The following is a 20,811-nucleotide window of genomic DNA, read 5'->3' as shown; positions in this document are numbered from 1 at the left end:
GGGATTCCCTTTTTACACATATGCATTTATTGTTCTTGATGTTCGTCAGTTTCCCTTGATTTTGCTCTCCCTGTTTTCTTGGTACGCCAACCACCACCGGCTGTGATATCCGGAACTTGCTGACGAAGCTCTTACTACCCTGCCATTGATTAGTCTGATGAAGCCTACCGACCCTCGACACCCACCACATCTACCTTACTGACTGGACATGGACACTCTACAAGCCACCAATGTATGTATTCTTTCTCATCTTTTGCAGTGAGTACCTACCTCTACACCACACACCTCTCACTACCCCTCCAACATGACCATCAAATGTCTATCCCTTATTGTTAGGGTCTGAACCACCCAGCCAAAAGATTTTCTTTGTGCAAGGAAGCCAACAGAACCCGTGCTGACATCATAAGTATTCAAGAGACACACATCCAAGCATCTAAACCCCCCAAGATGCTCCCACAAATACTACTTCAATATATTATTTTCAAATGCCCCTGAAAGGAAACAAGGTGTACTACTAGCAATAAGAGATACTCTCAGCTTCCAACTCCGGAACTCCAATATAGATGATGATTGACAATATGTCATTGTCTCGTGTAACAAACTCCCTTTTACCCTAGTAGCTCTTTATGCCCCTAACTCCCACCAACCCAGGTTTTTTGCAGGCTTCTTAAAAAGATCAGTGCCAACATCTATGGTCACCTCGTCACCTGTGCAAACTTAAACCTAACAGTGAACCCTCTACTGGACTCTTCTTCGCAGCCTTAGGCCCGGAATTCCTCGCTGGGCCATCTGCTGCACTCGGAAGGATTGTATGATGTATGGAGGTGCCAGCATGTTAATGAGAAGGATTATACGTACTTCTCCCCTAGACATCATACGTATTCTCGTATAGTCAAGTTCCTGACTGACAAATGGTTACTGCAAAAAGTGTCATCATCTACCATACATGATATTACCTGGTCGGATCATTCCACCATATCCATAACACTGGAAGAAAGGGTTGTTTCCCCCTCCAACCCTATCTGGCGCTCACACATTACGCTAATGCAAATAGAGCAGGCAAATTGCTAGCCACTAAGCTTAGGGGTGTGCAAACTAAAACCAAAATAGCCCACTTACTACACACCACCCTTAGACACAAAGTGGTCAACCCCTGATAAATAGCTGACCTCTTTGCTGACTTTTACAGCACACTATACAATCTCAAAGATGACCAACATACCCCTCAACCTACCACGGAATTGATAGCTTCCTTCCTAAGTAGCCTCAACCTCCCCCATCTAACCAAGGCCCACCTAACACATTAAATGCTCCATACACAACACATGAAATTGAAAAAGTCATAACATCTCTACCAAATGGTAAAACACCTGGGCCGGATGGCACTCCCACTGAATACTACAAAACCTTTTGCTTGATACTAGCCCCTCATCTTACCAATATCTGTACAACAGCTACCTCCACCTCTTCATTTCCCCCGGAGATGCTGGGAACTTACATTGTGACAATACCCAAACTAGGGAAGGAACCCAAAGCCCCGGAAAACTTTAGACCAATCTCACTTCTGAATACAGATATCAAGATTCACGCCAAAATGCTTGCAAACTGCCTAGCTGAAGTTATTCTGAACCTTATCAAAAGCAACCAGATGGTGTTTGTAAGGGGCAGACAGCCCTCAGACACCACTAGAAGAATCCCAAATATTATGCACTTTGCTGAGGCCTCACGAACGCCTGCAAAATTAGAATTCTTTCCCAAGTACTCTATCTCTTCAGAGTACTACCAATCCATATCCCACTACCCTTTCTTAAAAAATGAACCCGTTTACTAAAGGACTTAGTCTGGGGAAAACAAAAAAAGCTAGATGTCCACATCTAACTCTACTCAAACATAAATCTGTGGGAGGCATGGGCTTTATAGATTTACAAGACTATTATTGGGCTACAAGATCAGATCAACTACCGTAAAACACTGGATCAGGTATAAAGACAATCCGCTCTGGCTAGACACTGAAACCTACTTATCGCCCACTCGAGACCTACATTCGATACTAATTTGCGACACATGGAAACCCTGGGATACCCACAAATTTCTGCCCTCCATCAAAGTCTCACTCCTTGCATTGTGAACCCTACTCTACCGACCTTCTGCGCACCCCAAGTCCCACCTCCCCGAAATGCCCCTTTAAACATCAGAAAATATGATACCAATGCTCAACACAAAGCCTATCCAAATATGTGGCCTAACCACTATACAACAATAAATGAACAAATGTAATATCAAACCATGGACCACGTTACAGGATGAATTTAAACTCCCTGCATCTACCCATTTCACTAACACATGTATACAACACTTCCTCTCCAAGCACCATATTCCCGACATAAACTTTCACCCCGAGGACCAAGATTTCTACTTATCTCAAAAGCCCAAGATCAAAGGTATCTCCTTCTTTTATAATCTCTTACAAAACAAAGCTACTCCCCTCAAGTCCCATAACATGGAAAGTTGGGAAAGAAACCTAGGTGTGTCCTATTCTCTGACACAATGGCAACTAGCCTTCAGATCAATTCACAGTTCTTCACACTGTATAAATCATTGGGAGATTATGTTCAAGATAACTTATAGATAGATTTTTCCTTACTCGCTTTCCCGAATGCTGGCACAGATGCAGTAACAAAGGACCTTACTGCACATAATGTGGAAATGCCCTAACTTAACTAGCTACTGGAGGCAAATCTTCTACGTGTTAGAATCCATAACTGGCATTCTATCACCTCTGAATGCCAGTTTGGCCACACTTAACCTAGGTATAGACTCCTATCTGCATTAATTGACCTGTAGTAACACATATCCTCCTAGCAGCCTGTAATGTACTACCTAAAAAATGGAAATCGCTGGACTCTCCAAATGTTTTAGAAGTAATACAATTAGTCCAACTTAATCACCAATATGAGTGCTTACTGGCAGTAAATAACTCAACTTGCACCAAATTTGACCAACATTGGTCAATATGGATGGCCATACAACTCCCCTTATGACAGAGTATTAATAAGATTGATAAATCACAAACTGTGCCTTAAAAAAACTATGTTAACCAACCTGTAACCAACTGCGTACCAATCCAAGCTGATAAACCCCCTCCCCCTCCTGCTTTTAACAGGCTCTATAACCAAGACCATGTGGATAAAGGTAGTAGGATCCTGTATGTAACCCCCAAACCTGTTACGGAAGACATTAGACTTGTCAACGAAGTAGGCCCCCTGGCCAAATTGAGAGACTAGGAGTATAATTATGCATTGTTAGTTTCACAATCTGTTAAATACCTACTGCATGCCTGTTACTTCTATTGTTACTTTATTTGAAAATCAATAAAAATACTGAAAAAAATGTATTTTTCTTTACACAGACATTCCTATGTGTACCATAGATACCCTCATACTTGCAGATATGTTCAGTGCAGGTTAAAACTTAAATATTAACAAGGAAATAGGAAAATAGAAAACATGCTATAAGAAAGGAATACACTGAATAAAAGTATTACAAAGACCATTTTGAGCACACATCTTGGCTCAAATTGGCGTGCAGAAGACCCTGGGTAATTTCTTCCTGATAGACAGGAAAAGGAAGCATTTGACCAGACCTTCATCCTGCCCGTTTCTCAATAAGAGGTCAAATATACACACCTACATCAATCAAGATAAGGTGAGACAGAGACTTCTTTGTCTATATTGGAACTGATATGTCTCATGCCGGCAGAGGATTAAATACAAATGGAAGAAGCTATGAGTTACAGACAGAAACTAAGGAAGACATTTACGGCTAATATAAACCTCAGAGTCCAGGAAGGAAACTCAAGAGCTCCATCAATGACAATCTGATAAGTATGAAAAATGGTGCACTTTCCCTCAAAGTAAAGTAGAGTGTTACAGAAAAAAAATGTTGTAAAGACATAAAAAAATACTAACTAGTCACAAATCCTGTTTTTTTTGGTAGCATATATTACTTTTGTTAAATAAAAATACAAACAGCTGCAAAGTCTCTTTAACAACTATATTTGAGAGAGCACTTATAATACTTAAGAAAAAATAAATAAAGACACTGGACAACTAAGATTTATCTTTCTAAGCAAGCCCTTTTGGTGTATCTTATATATTTTTGGAGTATTTTTTTATAGAAAACTGCAATTTCTTCTTCAATATACTTTTTTTTTTTTTTTACAAATTTTCACTTGTGTTATAGGATGCTTTGTGTAGCTCATGCATGTTCAGGCCTGCACTCATAGCATACTGTATAACATTTGTGATATTGTTATGGTTCATTTACACTTGCTTCGACTTTAGCACACATTAAAGCGCCTAACACTTTAACATGCTTTGACTTCAACACAGATTAACCACTTTACCTCCGCCCACAGTAATATTACTGCGGCAGAGTGGCTCGTTATCGTCTGACGACGTAGTACTACGTCGTCAGACACTCCCCCTTCTGGCCGGCGCTTGCGCGCCGCCGGAGGCTCGCTCCCGCTGTTTTCATTCGCAGCGGGAGTCGGGCCAGGGGAGGAGCAGCGGCGATCGCCGCTGCTCTGCCCCGATCGCCGGGGATCTAGTGTGGAGATCCGCCCGCCTGTGTAAACACAAGCGGGCGGATCTCCATAGTGACAGGGAGTGACAGATCGGACTGTTCAGCATAGCTGGACATCCAATCTGTCCATGACTCACTCAGTCACCTCCCCCCCAACACGTCAGTAAGCACCAGGCATACATTAACCCCTCCCTCTCCAATAAAATTAACCCCTTCCCTGCCAGTGTCATTTTTACAGTAACAGTGCATATATATATATATATATATAGCACTGATTACTGTAGTAATGTCACTGGTACCCCCAAAGTGTCAAAAATGTCAGTCAAGGGTCCGATCTGTCCGCCGCAATGTCGCAGTCCCGCAAAAAAAATCGCAGATCGCCGCCATTACGCGTTAAAAAAAACCCACCAAAAATGACATAAATCTTTCCCTTAGTTAGTAAACGCAATAACTTTTGCGCAAACCAATCAAAATACGCTTATTGTGATTTTTTTTTACCAAACCTAGGTAGCAGAAAACAAATTGGCCAAAATTTTTTAAAAAAATTGGTTTTTACATCTTTTTTGGGGGGAATTTCATATAAAAAAATGTTAAAAATATTGTTATTTTTTCAAAATAAACGCTCTTTTTTTGTTTATAGCGCAAAAAGTAAAAATCGCACAGGTGATCAAATACCACCAAAAGAAAGCTCTGTTTGTGGGAAAAAAAGGACGTAAATTTTGTTTGGGTACGGCGTCGCACGACCGCGCAATTGTCAGTTGAAGTCGCACAGCGCCGAATCGCAAAAAGTGGCCTGGACGGAAGACAGCAAAATCCTCCGGTGGTAAAGTGGTTAAAGAGCCTACCACTTCAACATGCTTTTTAAATGTGTTTTTGAAGCTTTAACTAATTGAAGACCAGGCCTTTTCTGACACTTTTTGTTTGCATGTAAAAATCTGTATTATTTCCTAGAAAATTACATTGAACCCCCCAAACATATACATATACATTTTTTAAAGCAGAGGCCATAGAGAATAAAATGGTGGGCATTTTAATATTCATGTCACACAGTATTTGCCCAGCGGATTTTCAAACACATTTTTTTTTTTTTTTTAACATACACTTTAATGAATTTTAATGCACAAAAATAACATAGAATACCCAATTGTTTGGTAAAATATAAAAAATTATGTTACACCAAGTAAATAGATACCAAACATGTCATGCTTTAAAATTGCACATGCCTGTTGAGTGGCAACAATCTATGTACAATATATTATCCATAGGCAACACTTTAAAAGTCTTTACAAGTTACCACTTTAGATTTACATAGGTGGTCTGGTCCTAGAATTATTGGTAACGATGTTCACGGTGATACCTTACATGTGTGGTGTCACGTACTGACGCATGTGTGTGCCTCTGTGCGTTATTGTTTTATTTATATTTTTTACAATTGTTCCACTGTGCCTTTATTTATTTTTGGATCACTTTTATTGTCATCACAAGTATTGTAAACATTCTTTGTGATAGCAATTGGCAGGGACAGGTCCTCTTTACTGAGACATCGGGGGTCTATTAGACCTCCAATCTCTCTTCTGCTCTTAAGCCCTGGTTCACCCTACAACTCACACCCTGAATCACACAGGAGACTCACTGCAGTCCTGAGCAAATCACATTCAATTCAGTGCAGTGCAATTTAAGCCCATTCATTTTGAATGGGCTCAAATTGCACTGCATTGCACCAAAAAAGTGCAGGTGCCTTTTTTTGGAGCTGCACTGCAACCACATTGCATGGACGTTTTGTATCATAAGATCTGGTGCAGACAAACAACACTGCGTTTGAGGGGTCATAAACTTTGTATTGAAACCCGCAGTGGATTGCAAACACAGTGCTCCCAGCATAGCTGATTCGCCTTCACGCTGTCCTTTCTCTCTCCAGTCCCTGTTCACCTCCTGCTATTTTTCTCCAATGCTGTTCACCATGTGTGACATTTGGTAATTTCTTCTGCTCTGGACCCCCAGCTCTAATGATCCTGTGCTGCTCAGTCCTATCTCTCCAGTTCCTGCTCACCTTCCACTATAGCATTCCAACATTGTGCACCACATAAGTTGTTTGGTCGATGCTCCCCTGCGGTCTGGACCCCACTTACCTTCCTGCTGCTCCACGTTGTACATCAGATGTGACGTCTGCACCAGACACTCCCAAAATATATACACATAAAATGGAAGGGACTACTGATGATGTTTTTCTGGTTCACTTGTTGGTTTCCAGTGCATCCTGGGTTATCTCATACTTTCAAATCAAAGCTAACTGTGAATACATTTTTTGCTTTAAGCCCATGGTGTGTGAACACACTCGAACTAACACCAGGTGCATAAAAAGTGCGCACACGCAAACATGAGAACACAAAAAGGTGCACAGGGTGTGTGGAAAGTCCACCTCTGAAGAGGACGGACCTTGATCCCCCAGGGTGCAAGACTCCTGACAGGGACTAAGGTACTCACTATGGCCTGCCCAGCCGAAACCAGGCAGACCCCGTTCTCTGGGAGGACTGCCGAAACAGCCCACCCCAAGTACTAGGTGGGGCTCCCCCGAAGGGAGACCCCATGAGAGAGGGCAAACTAAGCCACAAAGCCATATCCACCCCCTTTCCAAGACTTTCAAGGTAGGCCAGAGGATCCACACCCTACTCATCGTGAAAAAGCGAGATAGGAAAGTGACAAAACTACAAAGAAAAAACACACAACGCACAAGAGTGGGGAAAGGGGAAAGGGGAAGTGGAGAAGTGTGGTGGTGTCAAGGTGCAGGACCTTATTTTATTCCTTGCCAGGAATAAAAAATTCCTCTGGTCCCGGCCAAAAGGCCCGTCCCAAGAGGCAGGTGTGAAAAAAGTGTGTGTGGTGCAGTGACCAAGGTGCCAAAAACTCAAGGTTAGCTCCCCCACCAGTGAGAATTACGGCACCCCTGGGCTGCCACCCCAGGGGCACATACATCACGGGCTTCTTTCGGTCCCTTCGGCAGACCAGCGTAGCCCATCCCTACCAGGAGGCATCGGAATTTAGAGAGCTTAGGGAGAGCCTGCCTTCAACTGGGGACAAGCCTTTTGCAAGGCCAGATTCAACCCAGGAGGAAAGGCCCTCCCACCGCCATCAACACTCCTTACTAAATACATCCAGGAGCAGTACTAACTGGGAAATTGGCGAATCGGCTTTCTCGCTCCCTTCAAACTGATAGGGGCAGATCCCATTCAAATCAGGAGGCAATGGACCATTCCAGCTTTCTCTGACAGGACTTACTTCCCGGCCCCCAGTTATGCCCAAGCGCTCCAGTTCCTTTCAGTCCATACCAACTGATAAGAACAGATACTACACTTGATCTTAGCCAAAAGGCCGAGAAGCGAACTGTGAATAAATGCTGCAGGTGCTCTTAGTTAGCATTGTGATGGACCTCTATGGAGGCTTTGAAGATTCTTTGAAGCACCAAAGATAACCATTTTATTTGGTTAGAAGTATTTTGATTAGCATTCAGAGTGCTTTAAAAAAAAGTGTTTCAAATGCCACATTTTGAAATAAGTGTAAACAAGCCCTTACACTTGGGGCTGGATGAATGCTGCCTGAAAAGTCTATATAAGTAGCTCACATGCACAGATGCTACTATTTTGTTGATCATTTCCAGATATTTTTATGAAATTGTTTCAAGGCCTAGCATTGTCTATGTGCATATAATTTACATAACAAGTAAGCCAGTTATAGACTTGCTATAGGAAAATTGGTGACAGCAAAAATGGCTCACCAATGTCGCAAAAAGCCGTGATATGTTTTGCCATAATTGTGACAAGTACATGCTTCAGCATCAAAAACCATCCATCCCAGAATGGACTTGTTAAGAAAGCCTACAAACTATATTTTGGTTGTAAGATTGGTGATCAAGACAAGATCTGGGCTCCTCACATTTGACACTATATAAATTCTGTATAATAATAATCCTGAAAAATAATTTTAAAAATAAGGTAACAAAGGTTTAGGTTTGCAAAGTTATCATCACCATGACAGTGATAAGTACATATCCAAGTAACTTTCTAGTAACCATAGGACAATAGTTGTAACTAAAAGAAACCGGCCTGACTCATTACTTTTGAAACAATTAGCTATAAGTAATCTATAAAATATCTTAAGCCCAGGAGACCGACAGCATATCCCATTCCTAGCTAAAGGCTTGGACTCACATCCCTGTCACTGGAAAAGAAAGGTGTTATCCTCATGCCTCCATGACCAGAGTAGATCATAGCAGCCTGCTCTAGGAGGAATGAGGATAAATCCACACAACAATGCAAGGGCAAACAAAAACAGGTTTTTGTTTTTTGAGACAGGTGTTTCTAAGAATAACCGTTGCTAAGATTAAGGAAGGCAGTTTTGTTGGTCCACAGAACAGATACATCATCAATGACAAGCTGTCAAAGATCTGTTAGTGGGGCAAGAAAAAATGCCTGGAAAGCATTCAAAGATGTCATTGAGAATTTTCTTGGCAACTAAAGAGAAACAAACTACATTCAGATGGTTGACAAACTTCACACAGCATCAAAAACATGTAACAAGTCACTTAAAATGTATTTTCTGTATTCACACTGGGAATTATTTCCCAAAAATCTAGGTACAGTCAAAGACTAACACTGTTAGAGGTTTTACCAGGACATTGCTACAATGAAAAAATGTTATCAGGGCAACTGAAATCCATCAATGCTGACTGACTATTGATGCAACGGACACTGAAGTGAGATGCCCCGGACACTGAAGTGAGATGCACCGGACACTGAAGTGAGATCCCCCGGACACTGAAGTGAGATGCCTCGGACACTGAAGTGAGATGCCCCGGACACTGAAGTGAGATGCCCCGGACACTGAAGTGAGATGCCCCGGACACTGAAGTGAGATACACCGGACACTGAAGTGAGATGCACCGGACACCGAGTACAAATGAAATCAGCAGCAAAACACTTTTAGCCCTGTTAAGCTCATGCAACAAGTCATAAAATGTTATGAGATTAAATACATTATAGTCATTAAATGTTTTTTTTTTTATTCTCTCAAGATTCCTACATAATACAGTCATTTGAAATTATATTTGTGTTCAGTTTAATGGGTTCTATCACAATCACCAAAATTTTTGAAAAAACATTTGTGGTCCAGTGAAATCATATGACATTTTAGTGTGTGAATTGATATCCTCAGTGCACAACATTGCTATATCCGGGGTATTAAAAGCCAATGTCAGACAATAGGCAATATTTAGTAATGAAAGATTTGAACATTGGCCAAATGTTGCAGCCACTCTGATTGTTAACCGCATTCTCGCAGCCCACAGAAACTGTAGCAGTGGGGCTTACAGAGATTCATATGTTGTAGAGATGCCCTAAGTTGTCCTGCTACTGGCAAAAATTATAGCCACCTTTAATAGTATATTCCATGTTTCAATAACTCTGGACCCATTTAAGTGTCTACTTACTCCATTGGATTAGTAGACTTTCTACCCTGAGGTATTCCCCCCCCCCCCCCCCCCCGGTGGTCAGACTTCTCTTCCTAGTTCATAAACTAGTAGCTGAAAAATGGTTGTCTGCTCATCAACCAACAAACACAGAATGGAAAAAAAAAACAGGGTGTCTCTCTATTACTAAAAGAAAAACTAATTTTCCTGCATAGAGACTGCCAATATAAATTTAACAAATTATGGGACCCCTGGTTGGCAGTACCAGAATTAGCTCCTATGACACAAATTTCAGCAAGGATTCTATAGTAACCCAGATCGTTGAAATTTCTAAAGCTAATTCTAGCAGAACCTGAAGAATTGTTTGAAATCATGTATTGAATTTCCAAGATAAAATTATTTGCCTTGTCTCATCAGGTGTATGCATGTGAGTTTGTACATTTAAAAACATGGACAAAATAATTATGCAAATTCATCAAACACGTATTAAGAAGTTAACAGGTGAAGTTTAGGTTTGTGAGGCAGTCTTGTTGCAATAACTTACTACAATTAACTGAAGCATAAAATATTAGCTCTGCATGCCAGAGCGAATATGCACCAACATCTGACACTGCAGGGGCATGTGCTGTCACAGAAGGGGTGCACATCACTACAGCTTAACATATAAATCATGAAGATATATTGCACTTTGCAAAACCTACAGATCAACTCTGCCTGCCTCCATCATGCACAAAATAATTGCACATTTGTGAAAAGAGAGGATGGGCAGAGTTAGAGTGTATGGGCGTTGCCAGGGGTAGCATTTCTTCATGCATAAAGCCATCTGGCTTTTATACATAGGAGCAGGGCCAAAACAAAGGGTGGGCAGGAGGGTCGGTTGTCCTGGGTGTAATGGTTTATTGCAGGGATGGGGGGGTGCCTTGACCCTAACCCTAGGGGAAGGGGGGCACAATTTGGCATCCTTTGCCCTGGGCACTGGATGACTTTGTCCCGTCACTGCATAGGAGCCAGACCAGAGGGTGTGTCTATGACAACTGGAATGCTGCTTATGGTCTTGGGAGTCCTGTAGACTAGATGTTGCAGTAGCTCCCAATACAGCAGGTTTCAAGGATCACAGCAGAGAGTAGAGATGTTTAATTTGAAAAAGGGCTGGATCACAGCAACTACCTCTAGATACAGTCTTCTGCATGGAGAAGGACAGTTTCCATAAACTAACACCATAAATTAACAGTTACAGATCTATTTAGTTCATCAGTGAATTGTGTATATATATATATATATATATATATATATATATATATATATATATATTTTTTTTTTTTTTTTTTTTTTTTTTTAGCAGCTCAGGACTTTAGTTCATGAGATTCCATAAGCAAACTATATTTTACATTTTGGTAACATTTAGATCTGTAACATGAGAGAGTTTCACCAACTGTGAATATTGTATACTTGTGCTGACAATAACTCTCAAGCTCCAAAGTAAAATTAATACTAAAAAAAATGGAAACATAAGGAAAACATAGGAAAAGACATAATGCAGATTTGTTCAGCTAATAGTGTGGCCCTAACAACATATAGCAATCAGTCTTACAGGATAGCATTCCAGAATCTTCAAACCCGTAACATGGATCTACCACATAAAATCAATTCTGTCATAATTACAGAAAGTTCCAGTCTGATTAGAATTGCACAAAGTGTTTACCGAGGCTGCAAGAGTAATACAATAACAGCCGATGAGCTTGGCTGTACATTTATCATGCTGGGATCAAATCAGCATGCCACTTTCCCTCAGTGTGCCTTTTAAATCCAGCAGGGTTACATTTTATGACTTGTCATGGCAGTTTTAAATCATCCATACATTTTCTCTGGAGTTGGATATATTCATGGACTTCTCAATAAATCAAGTGCTGTGTGATACCCATGACAAAATCACATCCCATAGCTTATGATGTCACCAGGGTTGAAAATCAAATTTCATGGACTGATAGTAAATCATTGTTTGATTTTGATATAGTGTAAGCTGATCTCGCTGCCTGCGGTCTGGCGTCTGCCTGAAAGGTGGTCAGTCTGGCAACAAACAACATGCAATGTATTCAAGGCTGTAGTGTTAGAGACATTACCAGTTCACGAGGTAAGAAAGCTTCTTCCTGTCGAGCAACTGACAGAGACACTGTCTCGCCCAGCTTGGTACTCCTTAGCATGGCTACAAGCTCCTCTTGTGTTTTTCCAGCAATTGCTATGCCATTAACCTTTTAGGGAGCAAAAAAATGAAAACAGGGTTTCAATTTATCATTGTATAGCTTTAATAAAATGACTACTAGCAAAAGTCTTTCAGCAGAAGTATACCATACTCCATAGGTATGCAATGCATATGCTGCTTTATTACATACAGTATATTGAAAACTTAAATGAGACATTTACATCTATGAAACTCTGCTTGCATTCTTTTTAATATATTTTTTTTTTAAGTGAAAAAGTCTACTTCTGTATGATAATTACCATAATAAAAATGCAAATGCATTAATCAAAAGAAAATTTGCGCAAATGTGATTACAAGTATCCTAAGAATTGAAAGTTACACTGGCTGATAGCATTAGCAATTCACTGATTGGTTTTATTTGTTGTCTCTAACTGTTTTTTTAATAATCCTTTGCAATTTCAAGTTGGAAGACTCAGAATTTCAAAGATCAATACTAAATAAACAATCAGCAAATGATCTATAAATATAAGATATGCGTAGATAATATAGCAAATATGATCAAGCCTATTTGCTTAGCTTGAATGAAGGAGTAACATGTTAACAGCAAAACAAGTCTTACATTTATTACTGCACAGAAAAACTACAACAGATGTAAAAGGTAGTAGAACATCCCCTTAGCTGTGACATCAACTGAGAAAGAACTAGCAGTTTGTTCATATCGCCTAAAGTGAACCATAATCCTTATAGTCTAAACCAGGGATCCTCAAACTACGGCCCTCCAGCTGTTGCGGAACTACACATCCCATGAGGCATTGTAAAACTCTGACATTCACAGACATGACTAGGCATGATGAGACTTGTAGTACCTGAACAACTGGAGGGCCATAGTTTGAAGACCCCTGGTCTAAACAATCAACTTTTGATTTACCTAAACTTTGTAGTACTAGATACAAATTGAGTGAATTGTTTGAGTAGAGCCTCTATGACAGGGCTGCTTAACCTTTTAAAAAATGAGGGCCACTTCAGTGATTTGGTAACTGGTCATATGTCACAATGAACTATAGGCTTTTACCGCCCAAAAAAAAGGCAAATGCAAATGAGCCCTTACTGTCCTGAGCCCCCTATAAGGCTGCTTTCACACTGATGTTTTACGGTTTATCCGCACCACGAGTGCACCCATGGCTTTCCAGAGGCTTAGCCGGACTTTTGCAGCATTTTGATGCGTTTTCAGAAAGTGCACCAAACTCCCAGGATATAATAGAAGTCTATGGCTCAGTGCAGGTAACCCGCAGCAAAGCTGAAGGTGCACTGTACTGCAACAGGAGATCTGTGTGGAAGCAGCATAATAACCACTGCAAATCTACTGCTCATGAACCCCCAATCTCTACAAAATGCTGATATTATTCCAATTGCTGGGATGTCCAAACTGTGATTTTCATAAACTGCCCTTTCTTTACTTTCAGCATGTGCAGGAATCACTGGCTGTAGAAAATGTTGCTGTCCCAGGTGGAGTGCATTTGGTATCACTCTGCCTGGGACAGGAGCCAGCGCTTAAGAGGAAGCATTGGCTTATGTGGCTTTGCACCCTTACAGCTGCTTGCTTCCTCTACTGCCGGCTCCATTCATAACACTGATGCTCTGGGATGGTGGATTGGCAACCCGCGATCTGGGCTTGCCCACCTGCCATCCCAGAGCAGAAGGACACAGGCCACATCGGAGGGCTCCGAGGGGCCACAGGCTGGGCATCCCAGTTCTATGACATCATTTTGGCAGCTTTTAAGGAGTATGAATAGAGATTGCACAGGCATAACACCCACTTAAAGCCTAAAACGAAGAACAACTGTATATTTTCAAGGTTACTGGGGAGAAAATCACTGGTCCACTGTCACAGGGAGGGCGATTAAGAGCAGGCAGATCTTGAACATGTTACATCCTAAATATGGGTGTAACATGTAATTTTTCAGAAAGGTAAATTTATCCTTTAACCGCCTTAGCGGTAAACCCGAGCGTGACTCGGGGTAGGAATTTTCTGCTATTAGCGGTATCCCCGAGTCACGCTCGGGGTCAATGGGCAGAGCGTGCAGACAGCGCAGCGGAGCTTCTCTTACCTTATCCTGGCGATCCAGCGATGAGCTCTCATTGCTGTGACCGCCAGCGAGATCTCCGCCGCTCGTCTGTCGGTAGGAGGACTTCCTAGTTCCGTTCCCTGCAGCAGCAATGCTGCATGGGAGCGGAACTAGGGAGGGAAATTCAAAAAAAAAAAAAAAAAAAAAAACGTTGCACAAAACACATAACACATTTTATATTATATATATGCAAATATATATATATATATATATGTATATATATATGTATATATATATATATATATATATATATATATATATACCTATATACACACACATATATATATATATATATATATATATATATATATATATATAAAATTATATTATTGATTCGATTATAATTCATGCGTTATATATATATATATATATATATCTATATACACACATATATATATAATATATAGCGCATGAATTATAATCTAATCAATAATATAATTTTATTATATATACTATATATTAAATAATAAAATAATATTATTGATTCGATTATAATTCACTTGTTTGTGTTTCAAATTTATCACATCTGGGATGTCTACTAGAGACTTGTTTTGGTCAGGTTTAAGTCAGTAATTACTAAGAATTGTAGGCCTATAATACATAACGCCAAATTTCCATGAAAAGAATTGTACCGCTTTTGGAACAGAATTCCTGACAGAATCATACCGCCAGGGAGGTTAATACCTGACAACAATTCTGACAGGATCATCGTGTATTTTTAGCACGTACATCTAAAAAACTTTCAATAGTGTATTTAACAGACAAAAAAAGAGACCAAACAAGAGAAGTTCATTGCTAGGGGTTCATATACACTGACTCTTTTGGCTTGATTTACTAAAACTGGAGAGTGCAAAATCTGGTGCAGCTGTGCATGGTAGCCAAACCGCTTCTAACTTCAGCTTGTTCAAATAAACTTTGACAAGAAAACATGGAAGATGATTGATTTTTATGCAGAGCTTCACCAGATTCTGCACTCTCCAGTTTTAGTAAATCAACCTCTTTGTGTTAGCTTATAAAATCTGGTATTAAAGGCTGTGTTCACCTTTTGGGAAAAAGACAAATGCACACATATTTCTGCAGAAAATAAATGTGCATGTGTTTTTTTTTTTTTTCTGCAGGAGCATGGAAAGCACTGCACCCTTGAGCAAGAGTAAAAAGATCAATGAACTCAGCTGCACACTCTCAGTTCACGGAGAACAACACACTTTCTGCTGCAGTGGAGATGGTACTTGTAGTCTATTAATTCACAGATCGCTGCGGATGAATAATGTGGCAGTGTCAGCGAAGACCCATACAGTCAGGCTATTTTTAAATTGTGACAGTGGGTGCAGAGAGAAAAACCCCTGCCCACTGTCACAGGGGGAGATCGGGGAGGGGGACAGCTGGAGCATGTTACATGTTACACCCTAAATATGGGTGTAAAGTGTAACATGCTCCCTAAGGTGGACTTAAGAATATGTAAACCCAACATTTCATATTCTTGATATGTGCCTGCTGTACCATATACTTGTAAGAAAACTGGGTGAAATCCCTGGTGTTCCTGACACTTACTCGGCTTTCCTATAGAAACTGACCACACTAGGCACGAGAGCACAGTGTGGTCAGTTCTCTAGCTGTGCTAAGAACTCAGCCTGCACTCCTTCAATGATCAGACTTGTGCTGACATGCACCCCCCCCCCCCCAGGCACAGCCATTTACTCAGTGCTTTACCATTTCTCCTCCCCTAGCTCCCTGAGCTTTTTATGCAGCTGACAACAGAAGGTATGTGATCACCTAAAAAAAAGTTATTTAGAATGCTTTTTATATGTATACACAAATGTTTTGCCTTTCATTTCAATTTTAAACTGAATGGGTTGCTTGCCCTTTCACAATGAGGCACTTGAAAACTGCCTATAAAACGCTGAGCACTTTTGCAGCGCTTTTCAGGTGTTTTTGAAGCACGTTTCAGGCACTTTTGAGGCGCTACCCATTCATTTCATTTAAGAGGGGAGTTTTTGAGGCACATTTTTTAGCGCTCCAAAGATGCTCCTTGCAAGATTTTTTTCATGGCTCCACCAGTGCACCGCCCCAGTGTAAAAGCATTCATTGATTTTAATAGGAATAGGTTTTTTCAGGCTTGAAAAGTGCCTCAGTGTGAAAGAGCTCTTACAAGGTGGGGGTTCACATAAACCTCATCCTTTAGATGCATTGTTGTCAAGTTAAAGAAGAAATTTTACTCATCTAATAGCAATGGCAGGTTTCGAAGGATAACTATATTCAAGCACTTGAGGAAACTTAGTACAACAAGGTATTTTATTAAAAATAATCCTTTAGTCAATGTGATATAACAAAACTCATTTTTTACAAAATAGGAAGTACCTTTAACAATCCAAACATCCAGTGTGCACTTAGGATTTTCTGAATATGGCTGAAGCCCTTTAAAAATGGTAAACTGAGGGATGGAAAGAATAGGCACACCACAATGTAATTGTTAATGTCTGAGCAATTTTACCAGGTCCATGCATTGCCACATTGCAGAAGGACCGACTTTCATAAAGTAATTTCCCTTGAAATTTCTGTTGGTTCTAGTAGTACTGTAATAAATCTTAAGCACAACACTGAGTGTATAATCTAGTACCTGGTGTTCAACAATATTCTGAAATAGAACATAGTACATTGACCGTGTATTTTGATTAAAATGTATCTTCTTCCTAAAATAGTTTCTTCACATTTTTTTGCTTGTTTGCTTTTAGGAAGCTACTCCAGCTTGCAGTATTTAAAACCATTTTGTTCCAGTTTTCTTTTACTGTTCTCACAGACTGCATTTTCAAACATAACAAAATGCTAGCTGTAAATCTTCTAAACTAAGATCCAGTACTTTCTTAACAACAGCAAAGAAGCCTATTTGCCATTGTAATTAAGATGACCCCTTCCCCTATTCCTAGAGAAGCCATTTCACAGCATGCTGAACAAGGACCAAAGAGTAAAGAGGTTACATTTCTTTAAATTGGAAAACAGAAATAAAACATATAAAAGCATAGAAGAATCATGACCAGCTTCAATGCAAAACTCGTCCTGGAAGGGAGAGTCCCATCAGAACCTTTCCATAGTTGACTCCTCAATTTGTGCTGCCATGGAAACGGTCTTCTAAGCCAGAAGAATTGCACTAAAAATATATCATTTATTTTTTTAATACATAAATCCTGAAAGCAAATCAAGAATGGAATTGCTTTTAAATTGATGTAGACTTTAGCAAGTTTACTTTAATGTTTGCAATCCTAACTCTGGGCTTGAACATTTCCACAGTTATCTTACCTAATCTAAGAGATTTCATTCTGATCTGCAATTTTTTTTTTTCAGAATACTCCATACATTACATAACTTATGTCTGATCACAGGAATGCAATTTTGGAAATATCTCAAATAAAAAAAAAAAATGTTATATATATATATATATATATATATATATATATATATATATATATATATATATATATATATATATACACACATATATATATATATATGTATGTATGTATATTAGCTGATATTTCACATACCTCTACTATTCGATCTCCAGACAGTAACCGTCCATCCTTTATGGCTGCTCCTTTGGGGAGAATGTTTTTTACGAAAATGGGGCCAGGTCCATGTACTGTAGAATCCCTGGTGACCACTGTGAATCCAAGCCCATCTGCACCTGGATTGGAAGTAGTCAATAGACATGTGTGACCGATACTCTAAACAGTTGTGTTCATATAGAATCTCTCTCCAGAAGACAGAATGGTAAAATGCATTTGCCCTTTTTGGCCTATTTTCAAATTGACATGTTAATTAGTACCCTCCCCCAAATAAAAAAAAAAAAACACTTTAGCAATACACACCAAACTGAGCATGTGCAGAATGCCTCCAAGGCTCTGTACTATCAGAAGATAGATTGGGGAAAGTAAACAAGGAGAGGATCAGAGAAGACAGGATCAAACAGCCTTTTTACACAATGCAGAGGACTAACACCTTAGGTTCCACAGTTAGTATAACAAACATGCAATTCACTATACAGAAAAAAATCAAATGCTTTTCTACTATTTTTTAATGGAGAGCATATAGAAAACATATGTTTTATTCACTTATTTTTTTGTTTACTGTTTATCACACTTTCTGATATCTATGGAAAAATGTATGGAGATATTTTGCTGTATAGTGGATTGCATACATTTGCAAGCCCATTGATTTTAGTGCTGCACTTCATAGATTTTTTGACTGTATGTTGGGGTATTATCAAGTCCTTTTAGTGCTGGTTGCTTCTTTTTATACCTGAGCACAGAGTTACTTCTCTTCTTCTTACATAGTATAATAAACATGCTTTACTGCATATACAGATTGATTTTTACTGTTGTGGGTGTAGTAACACTTTAAAACCTCAAGACCATATTCCAGGAGGCCAGCATGCACTTTTGGACAACACATAACGCAAATACACCAACATTATACTGTATACAGTATATAAAGCTACTTGCTTAGTACCATATATATATATATATATATATGCACACATACAGTGCCTTGCGAAAGTATTCGGACCCCTTGAACTTTTCAACCTTTTGCCACATTTCAGGCTTCAAACATAAAGATATAAAACTGTAATTTTTTGTGAAGAATCAACAAAAAGTGGGACACAATCATGAAGTGGAACAAAATTTATTAGATATTTCAAACTTTTTTAACAAATAAAAAATTGAAATATTTGGCGTGCAAAATTATTCAGCCCCTTTACTTTCAGTGCAGCAAACTCTCTCCAGAAGTTCAGTGAGGATCTCTGAATGAACCAGTGTTGACCTAAATGACTAATGATGATAAATAGAATCCACCTGTGTGTAATCAAGTCTCCGTATAAATGCACCTGCACTGTGATAGTCTCAGAGGTCCGTTTAAAGCGCAGAGAGCATCATGAAGAACAAGGAACACACCAGGCAGGTCCGAGATACTGTTGTGGAGAAGTTTAAAGCCAGATTTGGATACAAAAAGATTTCCCAAACTTTAAGCATCCCAAGGAGCACTGTGAAAGCGATAATATTGAAATGGAAGGAGTATCAGACCACTGCAAATCTACGAAGACCTGGCCGTCCCTCTAAACTTTCAGCTCATACAAGGAGAAGACTGATCAGAGATGAAGCCAAGAGGCCCATGATCACTCTGGATGAACTGCAGAGATCTATAGCTGAGGTGGGAGACTCTGTCCATAGGACAACAATCAGTCGTATACTGCACAAATCTGGCCTTTATGGAAGAGTGGCAAGAAGAAAGCCATTTCTTAAAGATAGCCATAAAAAGTTTCATTTAAAGTTTGCCACAAGCCACCTGGGAGACACACCAAACATGTGGATGAAGGTGCTCTGGTCAGATTAAACCAAAATCGAACTTATTGGCAACAATGCAAAATGTTATGTTTGGCGTAAATGTAACACAGCTCATCACCCTGAACACACCATCCCCACTGTCAAACATGATGGTGGCAGCATCATGGTTTGGGCCTGCTTTTTTTCAGCAGGGACAGGGAAGATGGTTAAAATTGATGGGAAGATGGATGGAGCCAAATACAGGACCATTCTGGAAGAAAACCTGATGGAGTCTGCAAAAGACCTGAGACTGGGATGGAGATTTGTATTCCAACAAGACAATGATCCAAAACATAAAGCAAAATCTACAATGGGATAGTTCACAAACATATTCAGGTGTTAGAATGGCAAAGTCAAAGTCCAGACCTGAATCCAATCGAGAATCTGTGGAAAGAACTGAAAACTGCTGTTCACAAATGCTCACTGAGCTCAAACTGTTTTGCAAGGAGAAATGGGCAAAAATTTCAGTCTCTCAATGTGCAAAACTGATGGAGACATACCCCAAGCGACTTACAGCTGTAATCGCAGCAAAAGGTGGCGCTACAAAGTATTAACTTAAGGGGGCTGAATAATTTTGCATGCCCAATTTTTCAGTTTTTTATTTGTTAAAAAAGTTTTAAATATCCAATAAATTTTGTTCCTCTTCATGATTGTGTCCCACTTGTTGTTGATTCTTCACAAAAAATTACAGTTTTATATTTTTACTAGACATTAAGCCCGTTAAATTAATGGGCGCTAGAACATATATGGCTGACTGAGCGGCTCTCGTTTATCTCTTTTTTTTTTCTAACAACGCGAGAGCTGCATGACATAGCCAGCTCTGCACATAGCGTCCCTGTTGCCCTAGCAACAGAGACACGTGCAGAGCTGGCCGAGCGGCTCTCGCGTGCGAGCGCGTACCCGCCGCATGCCCACGCACACCCGCCGCTTCAAGAGTTTTGGCCGGCCGCCCGACTGGGGTGTATGTAGGATATCTATTCTATATTAACCTCCTGCCGTCCGCGCTACAGCCTATATACGGCTGCAGCGCGGACTCGAATTTTCGGGATGCCGTTTTTAAACGGC

The 20,811-nt window shown here is 40.0% G+C and overlaps 1 protein-coding gene across 3 annotated transcripts in view; it reads right to left on the bottom strand.

The window, feature by feature from the left end:
- PARD3B (par-3 family cell polarity regulator beta) overlaps nucleotides 1-20,811 on the bottom strand; it is a 2,025,707-nt gene that overhangs the window by 1,421,582 nt on the left and 583,314 nt on the right. For all 3 annotated transcript variants that reach the window (XM_082260765.1, XM_082260766.1, XM_082260767.1), the window contains exons 9-10: nucleotides 17,911-18,050; nucleotides 12,166-12,294 (exon numbers count right to left, since the gene is read on the bottom strand). In XM_082260765.1, coding sequence (XP_082116891.1) covers nucleotides 12,166-12,294; nucleotides 17,911-18,050 — 269 coding nt within the window. The remainder of the gene's footprint in view (nucleotides 1-12,165; nucleotides 12,295-17,910; nucleotides 18,051-20,811) is intronic.

The sequence above is a fragment of the Pelophylax lessonae genome (genome assembly GCF_965119305.1).
Source record: "Pelophylax lessonae genome assembly, chromosome: 6".
NCBI lineage: Eukaryota > Metazoa > Chordata > Amphibia > Anura > Ranidae > Pelophylax > Pelophylax lessonae.
This window is presented reverse-complemented; position numbering and strand designations above follow the sequence as displayed.